We start from the raw sequence: 16062 nt of genomic DNA, 5'->3' as shown, positions 1-16062 counted from the left end.
CGATTCAATGAGAATACGAAGAGTTCCGAGCGATATATTTTTCTCGCTCTTCCGAAACCCGATTGATCGAAATGGCATGTTGTTCTATCTCCCTCTTTTCAACCCTCGGCGTTTCTGGTATATAAAGAGGTAGCGCAACGGGCAGCACGTTTATTGTGTTTTTAGAGGCGCGAAGAGAACAGTGAATTTGGAAATTAAAATGGCTCGTACAAAGCAGACTGCTCGTAAATCGACTGGTGGCAAGGCGCCACGCAAACAACTGGCTACAAAGGCCGCACGGAAGAGTGCTCCAGCCACCGGAGGAGTAAAGAAGCCCCATCGCTATCGTCCCGGAACTGTGGCTCTCCGTGAAATCCGTCGCTACCAGAAGAGTACCGAGTTGTTGATCCGCAAGCTGCCATTCCAGCGGTTGGTGCGTGAAATAGCTCAGGACTTCAAGACAGATTTGCGCTTCCAGAGCTCGGCTGTGATGGCTTTGCAGGAAGCTAGCGAAGCCTATCTGGTTGGTCTGTTTGAAGATACCAATTTGTGCGCCATTCATGCCAAGCGCGTTACTATTATGCCCAAAGACATCCAGCTGGCTCGTCGTATCCGTGGAGAGCGCGCTTAAATTGAATAATTGTCAATTGGAAGCCCATATATTTAAAAAAAAATCGGTCCTTTTCAGGACCACAATGTTATTTTCAATGAGATTTGAGTACCTATTGATATATAACCCAAAAGAATTAGTTTTTAGATTTGGAAGGCAAAGAAAAATATATTTAATAAATGTATAGCAAAATATATATATGTTTTTATTTAGAGCACTCTTTACAGAATATTAATATTAGCATTTAGCTGTTTAAGTCATAAATTAGTAAATATATAAAGAAAAACTTAAAATATGTCAAACAAAAAAAATTAAAATTTTATAAGAAATGATATTATTTAATATACAAATTTCTATTATGCATTTTAAAATTAACTAAGAGTTTGTATTATATTAGAAGATTATTATTTATTAAGTGAAAACTAAAGTAAAGGTTATTTTTTGAAGGCTATTATAACTGGTAATTATAGTTCAATGTGAGACTTTCACTGGTATACATAGCCAAATATAAAAAATATGAATTACTTCCAGAATGTAAAATAGAGAAGATTTATTAGAAAAAACAAAACAATTTAAAATTATATTCTTTTAGAAAAACTATATTTTTTAGTACCAAAACAGTTTCTTTATGTCAAATGAAAGCGCACATTTTATCCAGGAAAGGGTCATTTTAAAAGCTATATTTAAGTATGAGTATTATATAAAAATAAAATTATTATTTGCATAACTGGTAGTTGAAAGTTCAATTTATAACATTCATTTGTATATCAACAATAATACAATCATTTTATATTTTTAACGATGTTTTAATGTAAAATATTTAAGATATTAACGTAAACGTGCACTTTCGAGTACTCAATAAAAAGCAACCGATCTATATACGGCAATTGAAAAAAGTTTTTATTAAATTTTGAATATTTAAGAATAAAACGCAATTTAAAAAAATCAACATTATATCATTTTAAGAATGAAATAGTAAAAAATAATTACACCCTTCGAAAAAACATTTGTAACACAAATGAACTGTGCCAAACACATAGTCAAACTGCTCTCCTCCTCGATTCTCATCCGAGCAAGGGACTTTGGATGTGCGGTCGCGGGCTATTTTTTGCATAAAAAAAAGTTTATTTCTGTGAATAAAAATTTAAAAATGTCCGATTCAGCAGTAGCTACATCCGCGTCTCCTGTGGCAGCTCCACCTGCACCGGTTGAGAAGAAAGTAACAGCCAAAAAGGCAACGGGCTCCGCTGCCACAAAGGCGAAGAAGACCACTGCACCACCATCGCATCCGCCAACTCAACAAATGGTAGACGCTTCAATAAAGAATTTGAAGGAGCGTGGGGGCTCGTCCCTCCTAGCAATCAAGAAGTACATTACTGCCACGTACAAATGCGATGCTCAGAAGCTGGCTCCTTTCATCAAGAAGTACCTGAAGTCTGCCGTTGCCAACGGTAAGCTGATCCAGACGAAGGGAAAGGGTGCTTCTGGTTCGTTTAAACTGTCAGCTTCTGCCAAGAAGGAGCCCAAGCCAAAGCCTTCTTCTGTTGAGAAAAAAACTAAAACCAAGAAGGTATCCACCAAGAAGACCGGAGCCACCACTAAAAAGGCCGCCGGAGCTGCCGACAAGAAGCCCAAAACTAAAAAAGCCGTGGCTACTAAGAAGACCGCTGAAAAGAAAAAGACCGAGAAGGCCAAGGCAAAGGACGCTAAGAAATCTGGTAACGTTAAGGCAAAAGCAGTAGCATCAAAGGTGAAGCCATCATCAGCCAAACCAAAGGCAGCTAAAGCCCCAAAGGCTAAACCAGCTGCATCTGCTAAGCCCAAAAAGACTGTGAAGAAAGCCGCTGCTCCTGCTACCGCAAAGAAGCCAAAAGCTAAGACCACGGCAGCAAAAAAATAAATTGTAATAATGTGCATTAAAATTGCACATGTTTGCAATCGAAATTTTAGATTTCAAAATCTAAAATTAAATTAAACAAGCCCTTTTCAGGGCTACAAGATATGTTTTAAAGAGAAAGAAATTATCAATTTTTTTCAACTTGACTTTTTAGGAGAGTATCTTAAAAACAATACTGGATTCGAAATTGCAATAGAAAATTTGAAAATTTGATTGCATGCCTATGCAATGTACGCCTGTACATAAAAAATATCAATTATTTAATGTAATATAGAAAAACGACGCCCAGCATCATTCTACTCGTTTGTTTATGAAGGTATAACTAATAATAATAAAAATAATAAAAGTCTACTATGGTAGGTAAGGTAAGGTTAAGATGTTTATTTATTTACTAATGTGTTTCTTAAAAAATGGTGTTTCTTTAAGAATTAATAAGAAATTATTTTATTGTCTTCTATTAAAAATTTGGTGTTCTTTGATAAAATGATGTTGTGGCCCTGAAAAGGGCCTTTTTGGATCATTCTGCCCAGCAAGCGAGCAATCTACTTGGAGCTTGTATACTTAGTGACAGCCTTGGTTCCTTCACTAACGGCATGCTTGGCCAACTCTCCAGGCAGGAGAAGACGAACAGCCGTTTGGATTTCCCGACTGGTGATGGTCGAGCGCTTGTTGTAATGAGCCAGACGCGAAGCCTCAGCAGCAATACGCTCAAAGATATCGTTTACGAAGCTGTTCATTATACTCATAGCTTTAGACGAAATTCCAGTGTCAGGGTGAACCTGCTTCAGAACCTTGTAGATGTAAATAGCATAGCTTTCCTTCCTCTTGCGCTTCTTCTTCTTATCATTCTTGGTTATATTTTTCTGAGCTTTGCCAGCCTTCTTGGCTGCCTTTCCACTGGTTTTCGGCGGCATAGTTACTTTCAAATTCACTTCACTTCACAATAATATTTGCGCCATTTTTTTTTTTTTTACCATTTTTTATTGTCATGGAAATTTTACAGAGTTTATAACACTTATACTCTACAAGCTTAATTCTAAGGTTGACAAAATCTTAAAATTACAGTTTTTGGTTTTTGGTGTTTATTACCCTGCGCATCAGCTTTTCCGGGTCTTAAAGAGTAAGGTTTGTTTGTATGTGTTCTTGTTGCCATTATTAAGTTTGGCTGGGTTAAAGTTTTGAGGTTTGGAGTTGTCAGGAAAAAAGAAAACCTGAATATTATTGAGTTTTTGATTTGCTGCCTTAATTCTACTTAGTCTATTTTAAAGTGTCTTATTCTAGGGGTGTATTTACAAGGGGGAGGGGGGTATTATTGTCCTACATTGTATATGAGGTGCTCTGGGTTTAGGGTTGTGTGTGCGCGATGATAGAAGATTAGGTTTTTGTTTTGATCATAAATAATTCCTATGTTTTTGAGGTAGTTGAAGTGGTTTAGGGTAAGGTGGTGTCTGGAGTGGTTTTGTGTCAATTGCCTTTGGTCTATACAGTTTGCTATGAGTGGGTTGTCGGTTTCCTTATTGGATTCTATAAATTTTTCTACTATTTTCATTATTTTTGTGTCAAGTCTGGTTGTTTTGGTTAGTTTGTATAGGTTGTTGTTTGTTATGAAATGTGTGGTGTTTATGTTTCTGGCTGCAGGACCTAGGGCTCTGCGTAGCATTTGACGTTCGAAGATTCTTAATTTCTCCATTTCTTGAGATTTAAGATTAAACCAAGCTATATGTCCGTATGTTAATATGGGTTGAATTAGTTTTTTGTAGATTTGGAGTTTGGTGTTTTGACTTCGTGTGTTTTGGCTTGTGGTAATTGAACCAAAAACATGGTGAATTAGTCCTAGTTGTATTTTTGCTTTTTTTATAGTGTGTTCCGTGTTTTCTTTAAAGTTAAGTTTTGAGTCATATTTTACTCCGAGGTATTTGATGACTGTAGTGTTTTTGATCTGTGTGTTAGAGTTAATTTTGATTTTGGGAATGTATGTTCGTTGGTTAGGGTAAAGATCCCTTTTTCTGGGTCCCCTGATTGTACAGGTTTCGCATTTATCAACGTTTAGTTTGAGCCTCCACTTTATAAAGTAGGCTTCTAGTTGTTTTAGGTAGTTGTTAAGTGTTTTTTCAGTGCATTTTAGTCTCGGACTTGACGCAAGGATGAGTATATCGTCTGCGTATATGATAGGTGTGATTGCAGGTCTATATGTTTCGTTGTGCATTGGTTGGTAGTCCGGGATGTCTGCAAGGTAAATGTTATATAGGGTGGGTGCAAGGGTTGATCCCTGTGGAACTCCTGCTGTGATGTTGCGTGTGATGGATGTTTCGGAATTGTTTGTCACGTAGAAGGTTCTGTTTTGGAGGTAGCTATTTATTATTTTGGTTATTTGCGTATTAAAATTAAATTTGTTCATCATCTTGAATATCAGTCCATTTGTCCATACCGTGTCGAAGGCCTTTTCAAAGTCTAGTGCACAGGTAATAGTTGCACATTTTTTCATTAATTTTTCGTAAATGAAGTTATTTGTAATTGCAAAGGAGTGTGATGTTGAGGTTCTTTGTCTAAACCCAAGTTGGTATGGTTTTAGCGTATTTTGTTCTTCTATGTGTTTATTTATTTTTTCTAACAAGATTTTTTCTAGCAGTTGGCTGATGGCTGAGAGGATTGATATTGGTCTATAGCTTTTTAGTTTGCTTGATTCATTGTTTGGTTTTTTAATGGGTATGATTTTGCCTTTTTTCCATGATTCTGGAAAATATCCATTATTGATGCAGTGATTAAAGAGTATTGTAAGGTGGTCTATTATTTTAAGGCTTAGTTTTTTTATGAGGAAATTGCTAGTGCTGTCGGGTCCTAAGGTTTTTTTATTATTACAAAATCTAATGTGATGAATGAGGTCTTCTGAGTTGACGAAGCCTATATTACTGGCATTCGGGAATTTTCCGTCAGCCGTTGTGGTTGTGGAGAAGGTTGTGATATATTCATTCTGTCTGAACATGGAGTTTACTGCATTGTTTACATGATTAGTGTGTTCTTGAATTTCTATCGTTGTTGCTGATAGGTGATCATTTTGTGCGTGTATTTGTTGGAATGACCAAGCTAGAGCATTGACTTTCGAGAAGTCGTCAATGATGTTTGGGGATGTGCTAAAATCTATTGTGTTTATTTCTTGCTGTGTTAGTGTGATGCTATGGGATACGTCGTGTTTTTTTGTTTTGGATAGGTATTTTAGGCTGATGTTTTTAGGCTTGATGTGGGAGAGTTTCTTTTCTATGGAGAGTAAGTATGCGTTTTCTAGATCTGTATTTATTGCTTTGTTTAATTGGTTTATTATTTCTCTTATTATTTGCTTTTGATGGTGATTGAGGCTTGACTGTCTGCGTATGAGCTGTCTTCTGATTTTCTTTTTTATTTTTATTAATTGGAGGCATTGTCGGCTTGGTATGATATTTTTTGCTGGTTGGGATGGGTTTATTTGGATTTTGGGTATGGCTAGGTTAGATTCTAGGCCAGCTTTGAAAGCTGCGACGAGATTTTCTACATGGTAGTCAATTTCATTTGATTGCATGTTCCTATTGTCTGGGATGTATTGTAGATTTCTGGTGATTATAGCGTTATAGATTAGCGTGTTTATGCTATTGAATTTGTATTGCGTTTTTGTCTCTATTTTATCTAGTTCATAATTCCCTAAATTGACTTTTAATTGTATTCCGTAGTGGTCTGATGGGAAGTCTTTTAGGACTTTACATGTGGTATTGGGTCCTGTGTCTAGGTTTGTTGTTGTTATGAAAAAATCAATGGAGGATTTAGAGTTGTTGCTGACTCTTGTAGGTTCAGATGAGGGTATTATTTTGTAATCTGATCTATTTTGGATCCAATTTAGCAGAATTCTGCCATCTTGGTTTTTGTGTCGTGGGTCGAGATACGGAATGTGCCAGCTAGGGTGCTTTGCATTTACGTCACACCCGATTACTATGTGATCACAATTTGTGTTCTGTGTAATAAAGCGAGTTATTGTGTGTATGTCGGTTATGAGCGATGGATCTTGTGGTCTCTTATATATTGAGGCAAAGGCTATTTGATGGTTTGTATTCCTGTTGTCTCTGTAGTTGAGAAGTATGGCTATGGCTTCAGCGTTTCTGGTTTGTGGGGTATTTATTAGGGTGAATTTGGTACCATTTTTGACACAAATAGCCACAAGCGAGCTTGATTTGTGTCGAATGAGTTGGTAGTTGTTTAGGGTGATTGTCTCGTTTGGTCTTAGTCGGTGTTCAGCTAATAGTAGTATGTCTGGTTTGTATTTGTCCAGGAGCAGGTTTATTTCAGTTTGTTTTCTAAGTTGTCTGATACTATTTACGTTTTGGAATATGCATTTAAATGGTCTCATAGGGATATTTGTAGAATGAAATCTAGTAGGATTTGTTTTTTGATATTTTCAGTTTTAGTTTGTGGGTATTTGTGAATGGTGTTTTGCATTATTTCAATGCAGGCTAAAAGGTCTTTGCCAAAGGCTTTGATGGACTCTCTATTTATACTATCTATTGTCATGGTTGTGGGTGTTTTTGGTTGAGGCTGAGGTTGAGGCTGGGCCTGCGTTTGCGTGATATTTGTAAATAATGATGAAAAGCTTTTGTCACTTACAATTTTATTGTTAATATTTGTTGATTGCGTGGTTCGTCTTGTCTTAATTTTTTCAATAATTTTAAGCCTGATTGGGCATATTTTAGCGTTGGCAGTGTGGTTACCAAGGCAATTGACACATTTAGCTGGGGAGGGTTGAGGGTTGTTTGGGTCTGGTTTGGGAACTTTGCATTCACCTGGTGGATGCGTGTTTGTGCATTTGATGCAGCGGTAAGGCATATTACAGTTGCTGGCTACGTGTGCAAATCTTTGGCATTTGTGGCATTGTTTAATACTATTAGGGTGTGGCTTGAAGCCTTCAATGATGATTTTGCAATTTAACAAGGTGCTTATATTAAATAGGTTGTTGAGATTGTTATTTGTTTTTTGATTTGGGCAAGGTAGAATTTTTCTTTATAAGGTTTTATGGAAATTATTTCCAGTTCCGGAATTTTTTCTTGAAGGGCAGATTTAATTTCGCTTTCATTAAATATGTTTAGAGGTAGTTTTTTTATAATAACAGTGTGTGGTTTAAGTTGTTTGGGGGTATATGTGAAGTACATGGCTTTGTTTTCTGTGAGAAAGTTTTTTGTGTTAGTCAAATTTTCTAGTGTGTATAGTTTTAAATGTGTAACATTTTTGTTTACTATGTTAAGGGTGTATTTACCCTTTAAGGCTTGTCTTAGAATCTTAATGTTTGTGTTATATAATACTATTACCGGTAGATTGTTTAAGGTGTCGGTTTCCTTAGGAGGGTATGATGTGGTCCTAGCTGGTACTGCAGTCTTCTTAGGGGCTGTGTGTTTTGCTGGTGGCGTAGTCAATTTAAATCTTTTATTCTGTTGTTTGCTGTTTAGTGCCGGGTAATTTTCCTTATGGTTGTAGCTGGTGGTGTTATCGTCTTGGTTGTTTTTGTTGTTTTTATGTTGAGTTAGAAGTTCTAGTAGTTTTTTGTTTTCTTCTCTGAGTTTGCTGGTTTCTTTGAGGAGACCCCTTACTTGTTCTGCAGTTAGGGTAGAGTCCTCATCATCATCTTCTTCATATGTGGATTCGTCGCTGTCGGATGAATCGTAATCGGACGATGAGCTTCTGTGTCGCTTGGACGAGTCAGACTCGTAGACCATTTCATCGTCTTCATCGGCTAGTGCCGGGGTTGATGGCCTTGGCGAGCATGTGTTTGTGTTCGATTTGTTTGTGGCAACCGTCGGAGGTGGCTTTGGGGAGCCACTTTTGTTTTTATTTTTATTTTTTGTCATGTTTGTATTGTTTTTGTCTTTTTTGATTGCTTGCACAGCATTGGCTGGCTGCTTGAACTCTTCACTTTCGTGGTCACTTTGCATGTGAAGGGTGAAGGAGGAACCTTTGGTCTTTTGTAAATCTCTTTGCTTTCCTTCACCTCCAATCACTCACTTGCATCGCAACCACTCGTTTTTCAATCTTTTTCTTTTCACACTGCACGAAAGTCACTGAATTCTCGAACTTAAGTGAATTCTTAACACACTGCACGAAGGTCACTGGAGAGCTCCACTGGTTTTCGGCGGCATAGTTACTTTCAAATTCACTTCACTTCACAATAATATTTGCGCCCAACAGCCGTTCGGCTTAGTACTTTTATTCGAGCAAGGTTTTCAGGTCTACTTTTAAAAAATTTCATCAGAAACGACCTACCCCCAACTGAAAGCAGGGATAAAGGCATAAGTATAAATTGGTGGTCCATAGTTCGCCACCATTATTCGTGTGTGAAGTGAATTATCGTAAAGTAAAAAAAAATGTCTGGTCGTGGCAAGGGTGGAAAAGTGAAGGGAAAGGCAAAGTCCCGATCGAATCGTGCTGGTCTTCAGTTCCCCGTCGGACGTATTCACCGTCTGCTCCGCAAAGGCAACTATGCTGAACGCGTTGGTGCCGGCGCTCCTGTTTACCTGGCTGCCGTTATGGAATACCTGGCAGCTGAAGTTCTCGAGTTAGCTGGCAATGCTGCCCGTGATAACAAGAAGACTAGGATTATTCCCCGTCATCTCCAGTTGGCTATTCGCAATGACGAGGAGTTGAACAAGCTGCTCTCTGGTGTCACCATAGCTCAGGGTGGCGTGTTGCCCAACATCCAGGCTGTGCTTTTGCCCAAGAAGACCGAGAAGAAGGCCTAAACGCTTAATTACGGCCCTGAATACAGAATACTTGTACATAAACACATTTATAAACCCAAACGTCCTTTTCAGGACGACCACACTTTTTCAAAAGAATATAAATTTTCAACTACAAGATTAGCACTAGTTTACATTACAATAACAAAATGTATAAACAATATATTAACAAGAATAAAAGCGAAAACATTTTTGTCGCTATTATGAATGATTGAAATAAAATGAAAGAAAACCACGTTGAATGTAAATTTCACTTAAAATCATTCAAGAATTTTCAATAATATACATATAGAGCTTGTGTGAAGAGTGTGATTATTGTGTGTGCATATATCTAAAAAAAAAAAATGTAGTTTCTAGTAGTATACCGTTTATTTCGTTTCTAAATTAAGTAAAATTCTGCTTTCTGAATTATAATATATTATATCTAGTTTCTAAGGCTACGATCGATCATTACGGTACTATTTCAAATTTTATTCTCTTTTTTTGTTCAAGAAATTGTGGTCCTGAAAAGGACCGATTGTATAGTTGAAGTACAGGCTGTACAAAAATAATTTTAACCGCCGAAGCCGTATAGAGTGCGTCCCTGTCTCTTCAGAGCATAAACAACATCCATGGCCGTCACTGTCTTCCTTTTGGCGTGTTCGGTGTAGGTGACGGCGTCACGAATAACGTTCTCCAAGAACACTTTCAGGACTCCACGAGTTTCCTCGTAGATAAGACCAGAGATGCGCTTCACACCGCCACGACGAGCCAAACGGCGAATAGCTGGCTTTGTAATACCCTGGATGTTATCACGCAAGACTTTGCGATGACGCTTGGCGCCACCTTTTCCCAAGCCCTTGCCACCTTTACCACGACCTGTCATTTTTCAATCTTTTTCTTTTTATATTAACACACTGCACGAAAGTCACTGAAGAACTAATTTTGTCAGATCGGTGCGCTGCTCTTTATACCGATTCAATGAGAATACGAAGAGTTCCGAGCGATATATTTTTCTCGCTCTTCCGAAACCCGATTGATCGAAATGGCATGTTGTTCTATCTCCCTCTTTTCAACCCTCGGCGTTTCTGGTATATAAAGAGGTAGCGCAACGGGCAGCACGTTTATTGTGTTTTTAGAGGCGCGAAGAGAACAGTGAATTTGGAAATTAAAATGGCTCGTACAAAGCAGACTGCTCGTAAATCGACTGGTGGCAAGGCGCCACGCAAACAACTGGCTACAAAGGCCGCACGGAAGAGTGCTCCAGCCACCGGAGGAGTAAAGAAGCCCCATCGCTATCGTCCCGGAACTGTGGCTCTCCGTGAAATCCGTCGCTACCAGAAGAGTACCGAGTTGTTGATCCGCAAGCTGCCATTCCAGCGGTTGGTGCGTGAAATAGCTCAGGACTTCAAGACAGATTTGCGCTTCCAGAGCTCGGCTGTGATGGCTTTGCAGGAAGCTAGCGAAGCCTATCTGGTTGGTCTGTTTGAAGATACCAATTTGTGCGCCATTCATGCCAAGCGCGTTACTATTATGCCCAAAGACATCCAGCTGGCTCGTCGTATCCGTGGAGAGCGCGCTTAAATTGAATAATTGTCAATTGGAAGCCCATATATTTAAAAAAAAATCGGTCCTTTTCAGGACCACAATGTTATTTTCAATGAGATTTGAGTACCTATTGATATATAACCCAAAAGAATTAGTTTTTAGATTTGGAAGGCAAAGAAAAATATATTTAATAAATGTATAGCAAAATATATATATGTTTTTATTTAGAGCACTCTTTACAGAATATTAATATTAGCATTTAGCTGTTTAAGTCATAAATTGGTAAATATATAAAGAAAAACTTAAAATATGTCGAACAAAAAAAATTAAAATTTTATAAGAAATGATATTATTTAATATACAAATTTCTATTATGCATTTTAAAATTAACTAAGAGTTTGTATTATATTAGAAGATTATTATTTATTAAGTGAAAACTAAAGTAAAGGTTATTTTTTGAAGGCTATTATAACTGGTAATTATAGTTCAATGTGAGACTTTCACTGGTATACATAGCCAAATATAAAAAATATGAATTACTTCCAGAATGTAAAATAGAGAAGATTTATTAGAAAAAACAAAACAATTTAAAATTATATTCTTTTAGAAAAACTATATTTTTTAGTACCAAAACAGTTTCTTTATGTCAAATGAAAGCGCACATTTTATCCAGGAAAGGGTCATTTTAAAAGCTATATTTAAGTATGAGTATTATATAAAAATAAAATTATTATTTGCATAACTGGTAGTTGAAAGTTCAATTTATAACATTCATTTGTATATCAACAATAATACAATCATTTTATATTTTTAACGATGTTTTAATGTAAAATATTTAAGATATTAACGTAAACGTGCACTTTCGAGTACTCAATAAAAAGCAACCGATCTATATACGGCAATTGAAAAAAGTTTTTATTAAATTTTGAATATTTAAGAATAAAACGCAATTTAAAAAAATCAACATTATATCATTTTAAGAATGAAATAGTAAAAAATAATTACACCCTTCGAAAAAACATTTGTAACACAAATGAACTGTGCCAAACACATAGTCAAACTGCTCTCCTCCTCGATTCTCATCCGAGCAAGGGACTTTGGATGTGGGGTCGCGGGCTATTTTTTGCATAAAAAAAAGTTTATTTCTGTGAATAAAAATTTAAAAATGTCCGATTCAGCAGTAGCTACATCCGCGTCTCCTGTGGCAGCTCCACCTGCACCGGTTGAGAAGAAAGTAACAGCCAAAAAGGCAACGGGCTCCGCTGCCACAAAGGCGAAGAAGACCACTGCACCACCATCGCATCCGCCAACTCAACAAATGGTAGACGCTTCAATAAAGAATTTGAAGGAGCGTGGGGGCTCGTCCCTCCTAGCAATCAAGAAGTACATTACTGCCACGTACAAATGCGATGCTCAGAAGCTGGCTCCTTTCATCAAGAAGTACCTGAAGTCTGCCGTTGCCAACGGTAAGCTGATCCAGACGAAGGGAAAGGGTGCTTCTGGTTCGTTTAAACTGTCAGCTTCTGCCAAGAAGGAGCCCAAGCCAAAGCCTTCTTCTGTTGAGAAAAAAACTAAAACCAAGAAGGTATCCACCAAGAAGACCGGAGCCACCACTAAAAAGGCCGCCGGAGCTGCCGACAAGAAGCCCAAAACTAAAAAAGCCGTGGCTACTAAGAAGACCGCTGAAAAGAAAAAGACCGAGAAGGCCAAGGCAAAGGACGCTAAGAAATCTGGTAACGTTAAGGCAAAAGCAGTAGCATCAAAGGTGAAGCCATCATCAGCCAAACCAAAGGCAGCTAAAGCCCCAAAGGCTAAACCAGCTGCATCTGCTAAGCCCAAAAAGACTGTGAAGAAAGCCGCTGCTCCTGCTACCGCAAAGAAGCCAAAAGCTAAGACCACGGCAGCAAAAAAATAAATTGTAATAATGTGCATTAAAATTGCACATGTTTGCAATCGAAATTTTAGATTTCGAAATCTAAAATTAAATTAAACAAGCCCTTTTCAGGGCTACAAGATATGTTTTAAAGAGAAAGAAATTATCAATTTTTTTCAACTTGACTTTTTAGGAGAGTATCTTAAAAACAATACTGGATTCGAAATTGCAATAGAAAATTTGAAAATTTGGTTGCATGCCTATGCAATGTACGCCTGTACATAAAAAATATCAATTATTTAATGTAATATAGAAAAACGACGCCCAGCATCATTCTACTCGTTTGTTTATGAAGGTATAACTAATAATAATAAAAATAATAAAAGTCTACTATGGTAGGTAAGGTAAGGTTAAGATGTTTATTTATTTACTAATGTGTTTCTTAAAAAATGGTGTTTCTTTAAGAATTAATAAGAAATTATTTTATTGTCTTCTATTAAAAATTTGGTGTTCTTTGATAAAATGATGTTGTGGCCCTGAAAAGGGCCTTTTTGGATCATTCTGCCCAGCAAGCGAGCAATCTACTTGGAGCTTGTATACTTAGTGACAGCCTTGGTTCCTTCACTAACGGCATGCTTGGCCAACTCTCCAGGCAGGAGAAGACGAACAGCCGTTTGGATTTCCCGACTGGTGATGGTCGAGCGCTTGTTGTAATGAGCCAGACGCGAAGCCTCAGCAGCAATACGCTCAAAGATATCGTTTACGAAGCTGTTCATTATACTCATAGCTTTAGACGAAATTCCAGTGTCAGGGTGAACCTGCTTCAGAACCTTGTAGATGTAAATAGCTAGAGCTGGGTCGGCCACTCACGATAGTATCGATATATCGAATATTTGGGTTTGCGAACCACTATCGATGTTTGAGTGCCGATAGTAAACGATAGTGGCAAGCTTGCACATCTTTACTTTTGGCGAACAACTGCGGAGATCTACACGTGAAAGTTAATATTGGTGTTGGCGGAGAAAATGGACAAATTTTTGCAAGGCGAATACGATAAAGGTAGGTATCTAAAAGCATCATCGACTGAGTCTGAGAGGAGTTTTAGTAAAACGGGACAAATTATTTCTGCTAGGAGAGCATCACTAAAGGCCAAAAACGTGGATATATTATCCTTTCTCAATAAAAATATGTGGATCTCAAACTATTCAATCAATGAATAGTTAGCTAGTTACACTGAAGACTAATACTGTAACATGAGTTCAATGCTATAGCCTCAACGGTTAGTATTTTCTGTTCTAAGTTATACCTGCTAAAACCTTAGACTAGGTTATAGCATGTGTAACTCAAAACAGAAGATACAAACCGTTGAGGCTATAGCATTGAACTCATATTACAATATTAGTCGTCAGTGTACAAATTTAGAATATATTAACCTATTCATAAGAATCTTTTGTGAATTATTTCATTTCTTCCTTTGTTATAAGCGACTTCATATGATTATGAGATTTTGTTATGTTTTGTTATTCGAATAAAGAATGGCCTTTAAGAAGTTTTTTTATTATTTACTCTAAATGCAACTTAAACTTGATTTATAATTTTTTTAGTTCGATACTATCGAATATTTGTATGAAAAACCTCGAAAACCTCGAATATGCCAACTATCGATGTTTTCCCAGCTCTGTAAATAGCATAGCTTTCCTTCCTCTTGCGCTTCTTCTTCTTATCATTCTTGGTTATATTTTTCTGAGCTTTGCCAGCCTTCTTGGCTGCCTTTCCACTGGTTTTCGGCGGCATAGTTACTTTCAAATTCACTTCACTTCACAATAATATTTGCGCCCAACAGCCGTTCGGCTTAGTACTTTTATTCGAGCAAGGTTTTCAGGTCTACTTTTAAAAAATTTCATCAGAAACGACCTACCCCCAACTGAAAGCAGGGATAAAGGCATAAGTATAAATTGGTGGTCCATAGTTCGCCACCATTATTCGTGTGTGAAGTGAATTATCGTAAAGTAAAAAAAATGTCTGGTCGTGGCAAGGGTGGAAAAGTGAAGGGAAAGGCAAAGTCCCGATCGAATCGTGCTGGTCTTCAGTTCCCCGTCGGACGTATTCACCGTCTGCTCCGCAAAGGCAACTATGCTGAACGCGTTGGTGCCGGCGCTCCTGTTTACCTGGCTGCCGTTATGGAATACCTGGCAGCTGAAGTTCTCGAGTTAGCTGGCAATGCTGCCCGTGATAACAAGAAGACTAGGATTATTCCCCGTCATCTCCAGTTGGCTATTCGCAATGACGAGGAGTTGAACAAGCTGCTCTCTGGTGTCACCATAGCTCAGGGTGGCGTGTTGCCCAACATCCAGGCTGTGCTTTTGCCCAAGAAGACCGAGAAGAAGGCCTAAACGCTTAATTACGGCCCTGAATACAGAATACTTGTACATAAACACATTTATAAACCCAAACGTCCTTTTCAGGACGACCACACTTTTTCAAAAGAATATAAATTTTCAACTACAAGATTAGCACTAGTTTACATTACAATAACAAAATGTATAAACAATATATTAACAAGAATAAAAGCGAAAACATTTTTGTCGCTATTATGAATGATTGAAATAAAATGAAAGAAAACCACGTTGAATGTAAATTTCACTTAAAATCATTCAAGAATTTTCAATAATATACATATAGAGCTTGTGTGAAGAGTGTGATTATTGTGTGTGCATATATCTAAAAAAAAAAAATGTAGTTTCTAGTAGTATACCGTTTATTTCGTTTCTAAATTAAGTAAAATTCTGCTTTCTGAATTATAATATATTATATCTAGTTTCTAAGGCTACGATCGATCATTACGGTACTATTTCAAATTTTATTCTCTTTTTTTGTTCAAGAAATTGTGGTCCTGAAAAGGACCGATTGTATAGTTGAAGTACAGGCTGTACAAAAATAATTTTAACCGCCGAAGCCGTATAGAGTGCGTCCCTGTCTCTTCAGAGCATAAACAACATCCATGGCCGTCACTGTCTTCCTTTTGGCGTGTTCGGTGTAGGTGACGGCGTCACGAATAACGTTCTCCAAGAACACTTTCAGGACTCCACGAGTTTCCTCGTAGATAAGACCAGAGATGCGCTTCACACCGCCACGACGAGCCAAACGGCGAATAGCTGGCTTTGTAATACCCTGGATGTTATCACGCAAGACTTTGCGATGACGCTTGGCGCCACCTTTTCCCAAGCCCTTGCCACCTTTACCACGACCTGTCATTTTTCAATCTTTTTCTTTTTATATTAACACACTGCACGAAAGTCACTGAAGAACTAATTTTGTCAGATCGGTGCGCTGCTCTTTATACCGATTCAATGAGAATACGAAGAGTTCCGAGCGATATATTTTTCTCGCTCTTCCGAAACCCGATTGATCGAAATGGCATGTTGTTCTA

The 16062-nt window shown here is 37.6% G+C and overlaps 8 protein-coding genes across 8 annotated transcripts; 6 read left to right on the top strand and 2 right to left on the bottom strand.

The window, feature by feature from the left end:
* The first annotated feature begins 114 nt into the window (after positions 1 to 114).
* Positions 115 to 637, top strand: LOC116655705 (histone H3). Its single transcript, XM_032453569.2, has one exon. The coding sequence runs from the start codon at positions 200 to 202 to the stop codon at positions 608 to 610; it is 411 nt and encodes a 136-aa protein (XP_032309460.1). The 5' UTR covers positions 115 to 199; the 3' UTR covers positions 611 to 637.
* A 1023-nt stretch (positions 638 to 1660) lies between these two features.
* Positions 1661 to 2605, top strand: LOC116655702 (histone H1-like). The gene has a single exon (XM_032453566.2). The coding sequence runs from the start codon at positions 1740 to 1742 to the stop codon at positions 2487 to 2489; it is 750 nt and encodes a 249-aa protein (XP_032309457.1). The 5' UTR covers positions 1661 to 1739; the 3' UTR covers positions 2490 to 2605.
* Positions 2606 to 2982: 377 nt separating this feature from the next.
* Positions 2983 to 3413, bottom strand: LOC123258373 (histone H2B). Its single transcript, XM_044718242.1, has one exon. The coding sequence runs from the start codon at positions 3398 to 3400 to the stop codon at positions 3029 to 3031; it is 372 nt and encodes a 123-aa protein (XP_044574177.1). The 5' UTR covers positions 3401 to 3413; the 3' UTR covers positions 2983 to 3028.
* Positions 3414 to 8786: 5373 nt separating this feature from the next.
* LOC123258369 (histone H2A) lies at positions 8787 to 9306 on the top strand. Its single transcript, XM_044718236.1, has one exon. The coding sequence runs from the start codon at positions 8861 to 8863 to the stop codon at positions 9233 to 9235; it is 375 nt and encodes a 124-aa protein (XP_044574171.1). The 5' UTR covers positions 8787 to 8860; the 3' UTR covers positions 9236 to 9306.
* Positions 9307 to 9733: 427 nt separating this feature from the next.
* Positions 9734 to 15967, bottom strand: LOC123258341. The gene is made up of 3 exons (XM_044718203.1): positions 15581 to 15967; positions 13262 to 13497; positions 9734 to 10100 (listed from the first exon to the last, which is right to left on the bottom strand). Exons 1-3 carry the CDS (start codon positions 15885 to 15887, stop codon positions 9786 to 9788), a joined length of 858 nt encoding a protein of 285 aa, XP_044574138.1. The 5' UTR covers positions 15888 to 15967; the 3' UTR covers positions 9734 to 9785.
* Positions 10299 to 10822, top strand: LOC123258364 (histone H3). The gene has a single exon (XM_044718231.1). The coding sequence runs from the start codon at positions 10385 to 10387 to the stop codon at positions 10793 to 10795; it is 411 nt and encodes a 136-aa protein (XP_044574166.1). The 5' UTR covers positions 10299 to 10384; the 3' UTR covers positions 10796 to 10822.
* Positions 11848 to 12763, top strand: LOC123258350 (histone H1-like). Its single transcript, XM_044718216.1, has one exon. It carries the CDS (start codon positions 11925 to 11927, stop codon positions 12672 to 12674), a length of 750 nt encoding a protein of 249 aa, XP_044574151.1. The 5' UTR covers positions 11848 to 11924; the 3' UTR covers positions 12675 to 12763.
* LOC123258365 (histone H2A) lies at positions 14606 to 15096 on the top strand. The gene has a single exon (XM_044718232.1). It carries the CDS (start codon positions 14651 to 14653, stop codon positions 15023 to 15025), a length of 375 nt encoding a protein of 124 aa, XP_044574167.1. The 5' UTR covers positions 14606 to 14650; the 3' UTR covers positions 15026 to 15096.
* Positions 15968 to 16062: the final 95 nt, after the last annotated feature.

Source organism: Drosophila ananassae, unplaced genomic scaffold (assembly GCF_017639315.1).
Source record: "Drosophila ananassae strain 14024-0371.13 unplaced genomic scaffold, ASM1763931v2 tig00000205, whole genome shotgun sequence".
In the NCBI taxonomy this organism is placed as follows: Eukaryota; Metazoa; Arthropoda; class Insecta; order Diptera; family Drosophilidae; genus Drosophila; species Drosophila ananassae.
The sequence above is the reverse complement of the archived record's forward strand: the minus strand, read 5'-3'. Positions and strand labels throughout refer to the sequence as shown.

Bases quoted from the DNA above. Each gene is read 5' to 3' on its own strand.
- LOC116655705 (XM_032453569.2), top strand. From the start codon at position 200: ATGGCTCGTACAAAGCAGACTGCTCGTAAATCGACTGGTGGCAAGGCG.
- LOC116655702 (XM_032453566.2), top strand. From the start codon at position 1,740: ATGTCCGATTCAGCAGTAGCTACATCCGCGTCTCCTGTGGCAGCTCCA.
- LOC123258373 (XM_044718242.1), bottom strand. From the start codon at position 3,400: ATGCCGCCGAAAACCAGTGGAAAGGCAGCCAAGAAGGCTGGCAAAGCT.
- LOC123258369 (XM_044718236.1), top strand. From the start codon at position 8,861: ATGTCTGGTCGTGGCAAGGGTGGAAAAGTGAAGGGAAAGGCAAAGTCC.
- LOC123258364 (XM_044718231.1), top strand. From the start codon at position 10,385: ATGGCTCGTACAAAGCAGACTGCTCGTAAATCGACTGGTGGCAAGGCG.
- LOC123258350 (XM_044718216.1), top strand. From the start codon at position 11,925: ATGTCCGATTCAGCAGTAGCTACATCCGCGTCTCCTGTGGCAGCTCCA.
- LOC123258365 (XM_044718232.1), top strand. From the start codon at position 14,651: ATGTCTGGTCGTGGCAAGGGTGGAAAAGTGAAGGGAAAGGCAAAGTCC.
- LOC123258341 (XM_044718203.1), bottom strand. From the start codon at position 15,887: ATGACAGGTCGTGGTAAAGGTGGCAAGGGCTTGGGAAAAGGTGGCGCC. The intron at 13,498-15,580 runs GTTAAAATTATT...TACTATCGTGAG, and splicing joins CACTCTATACGGCTTCGGCG to TGGCCGACCCAGCTCTAGCT. The intron at 10,101-13,261 runs GTTAGTGAAGGA...GAAAAAGATTGA, and splicing joins GAGAGTTGGCCAAGCATGCC to AAAATGACAGGTCGTGGTAA.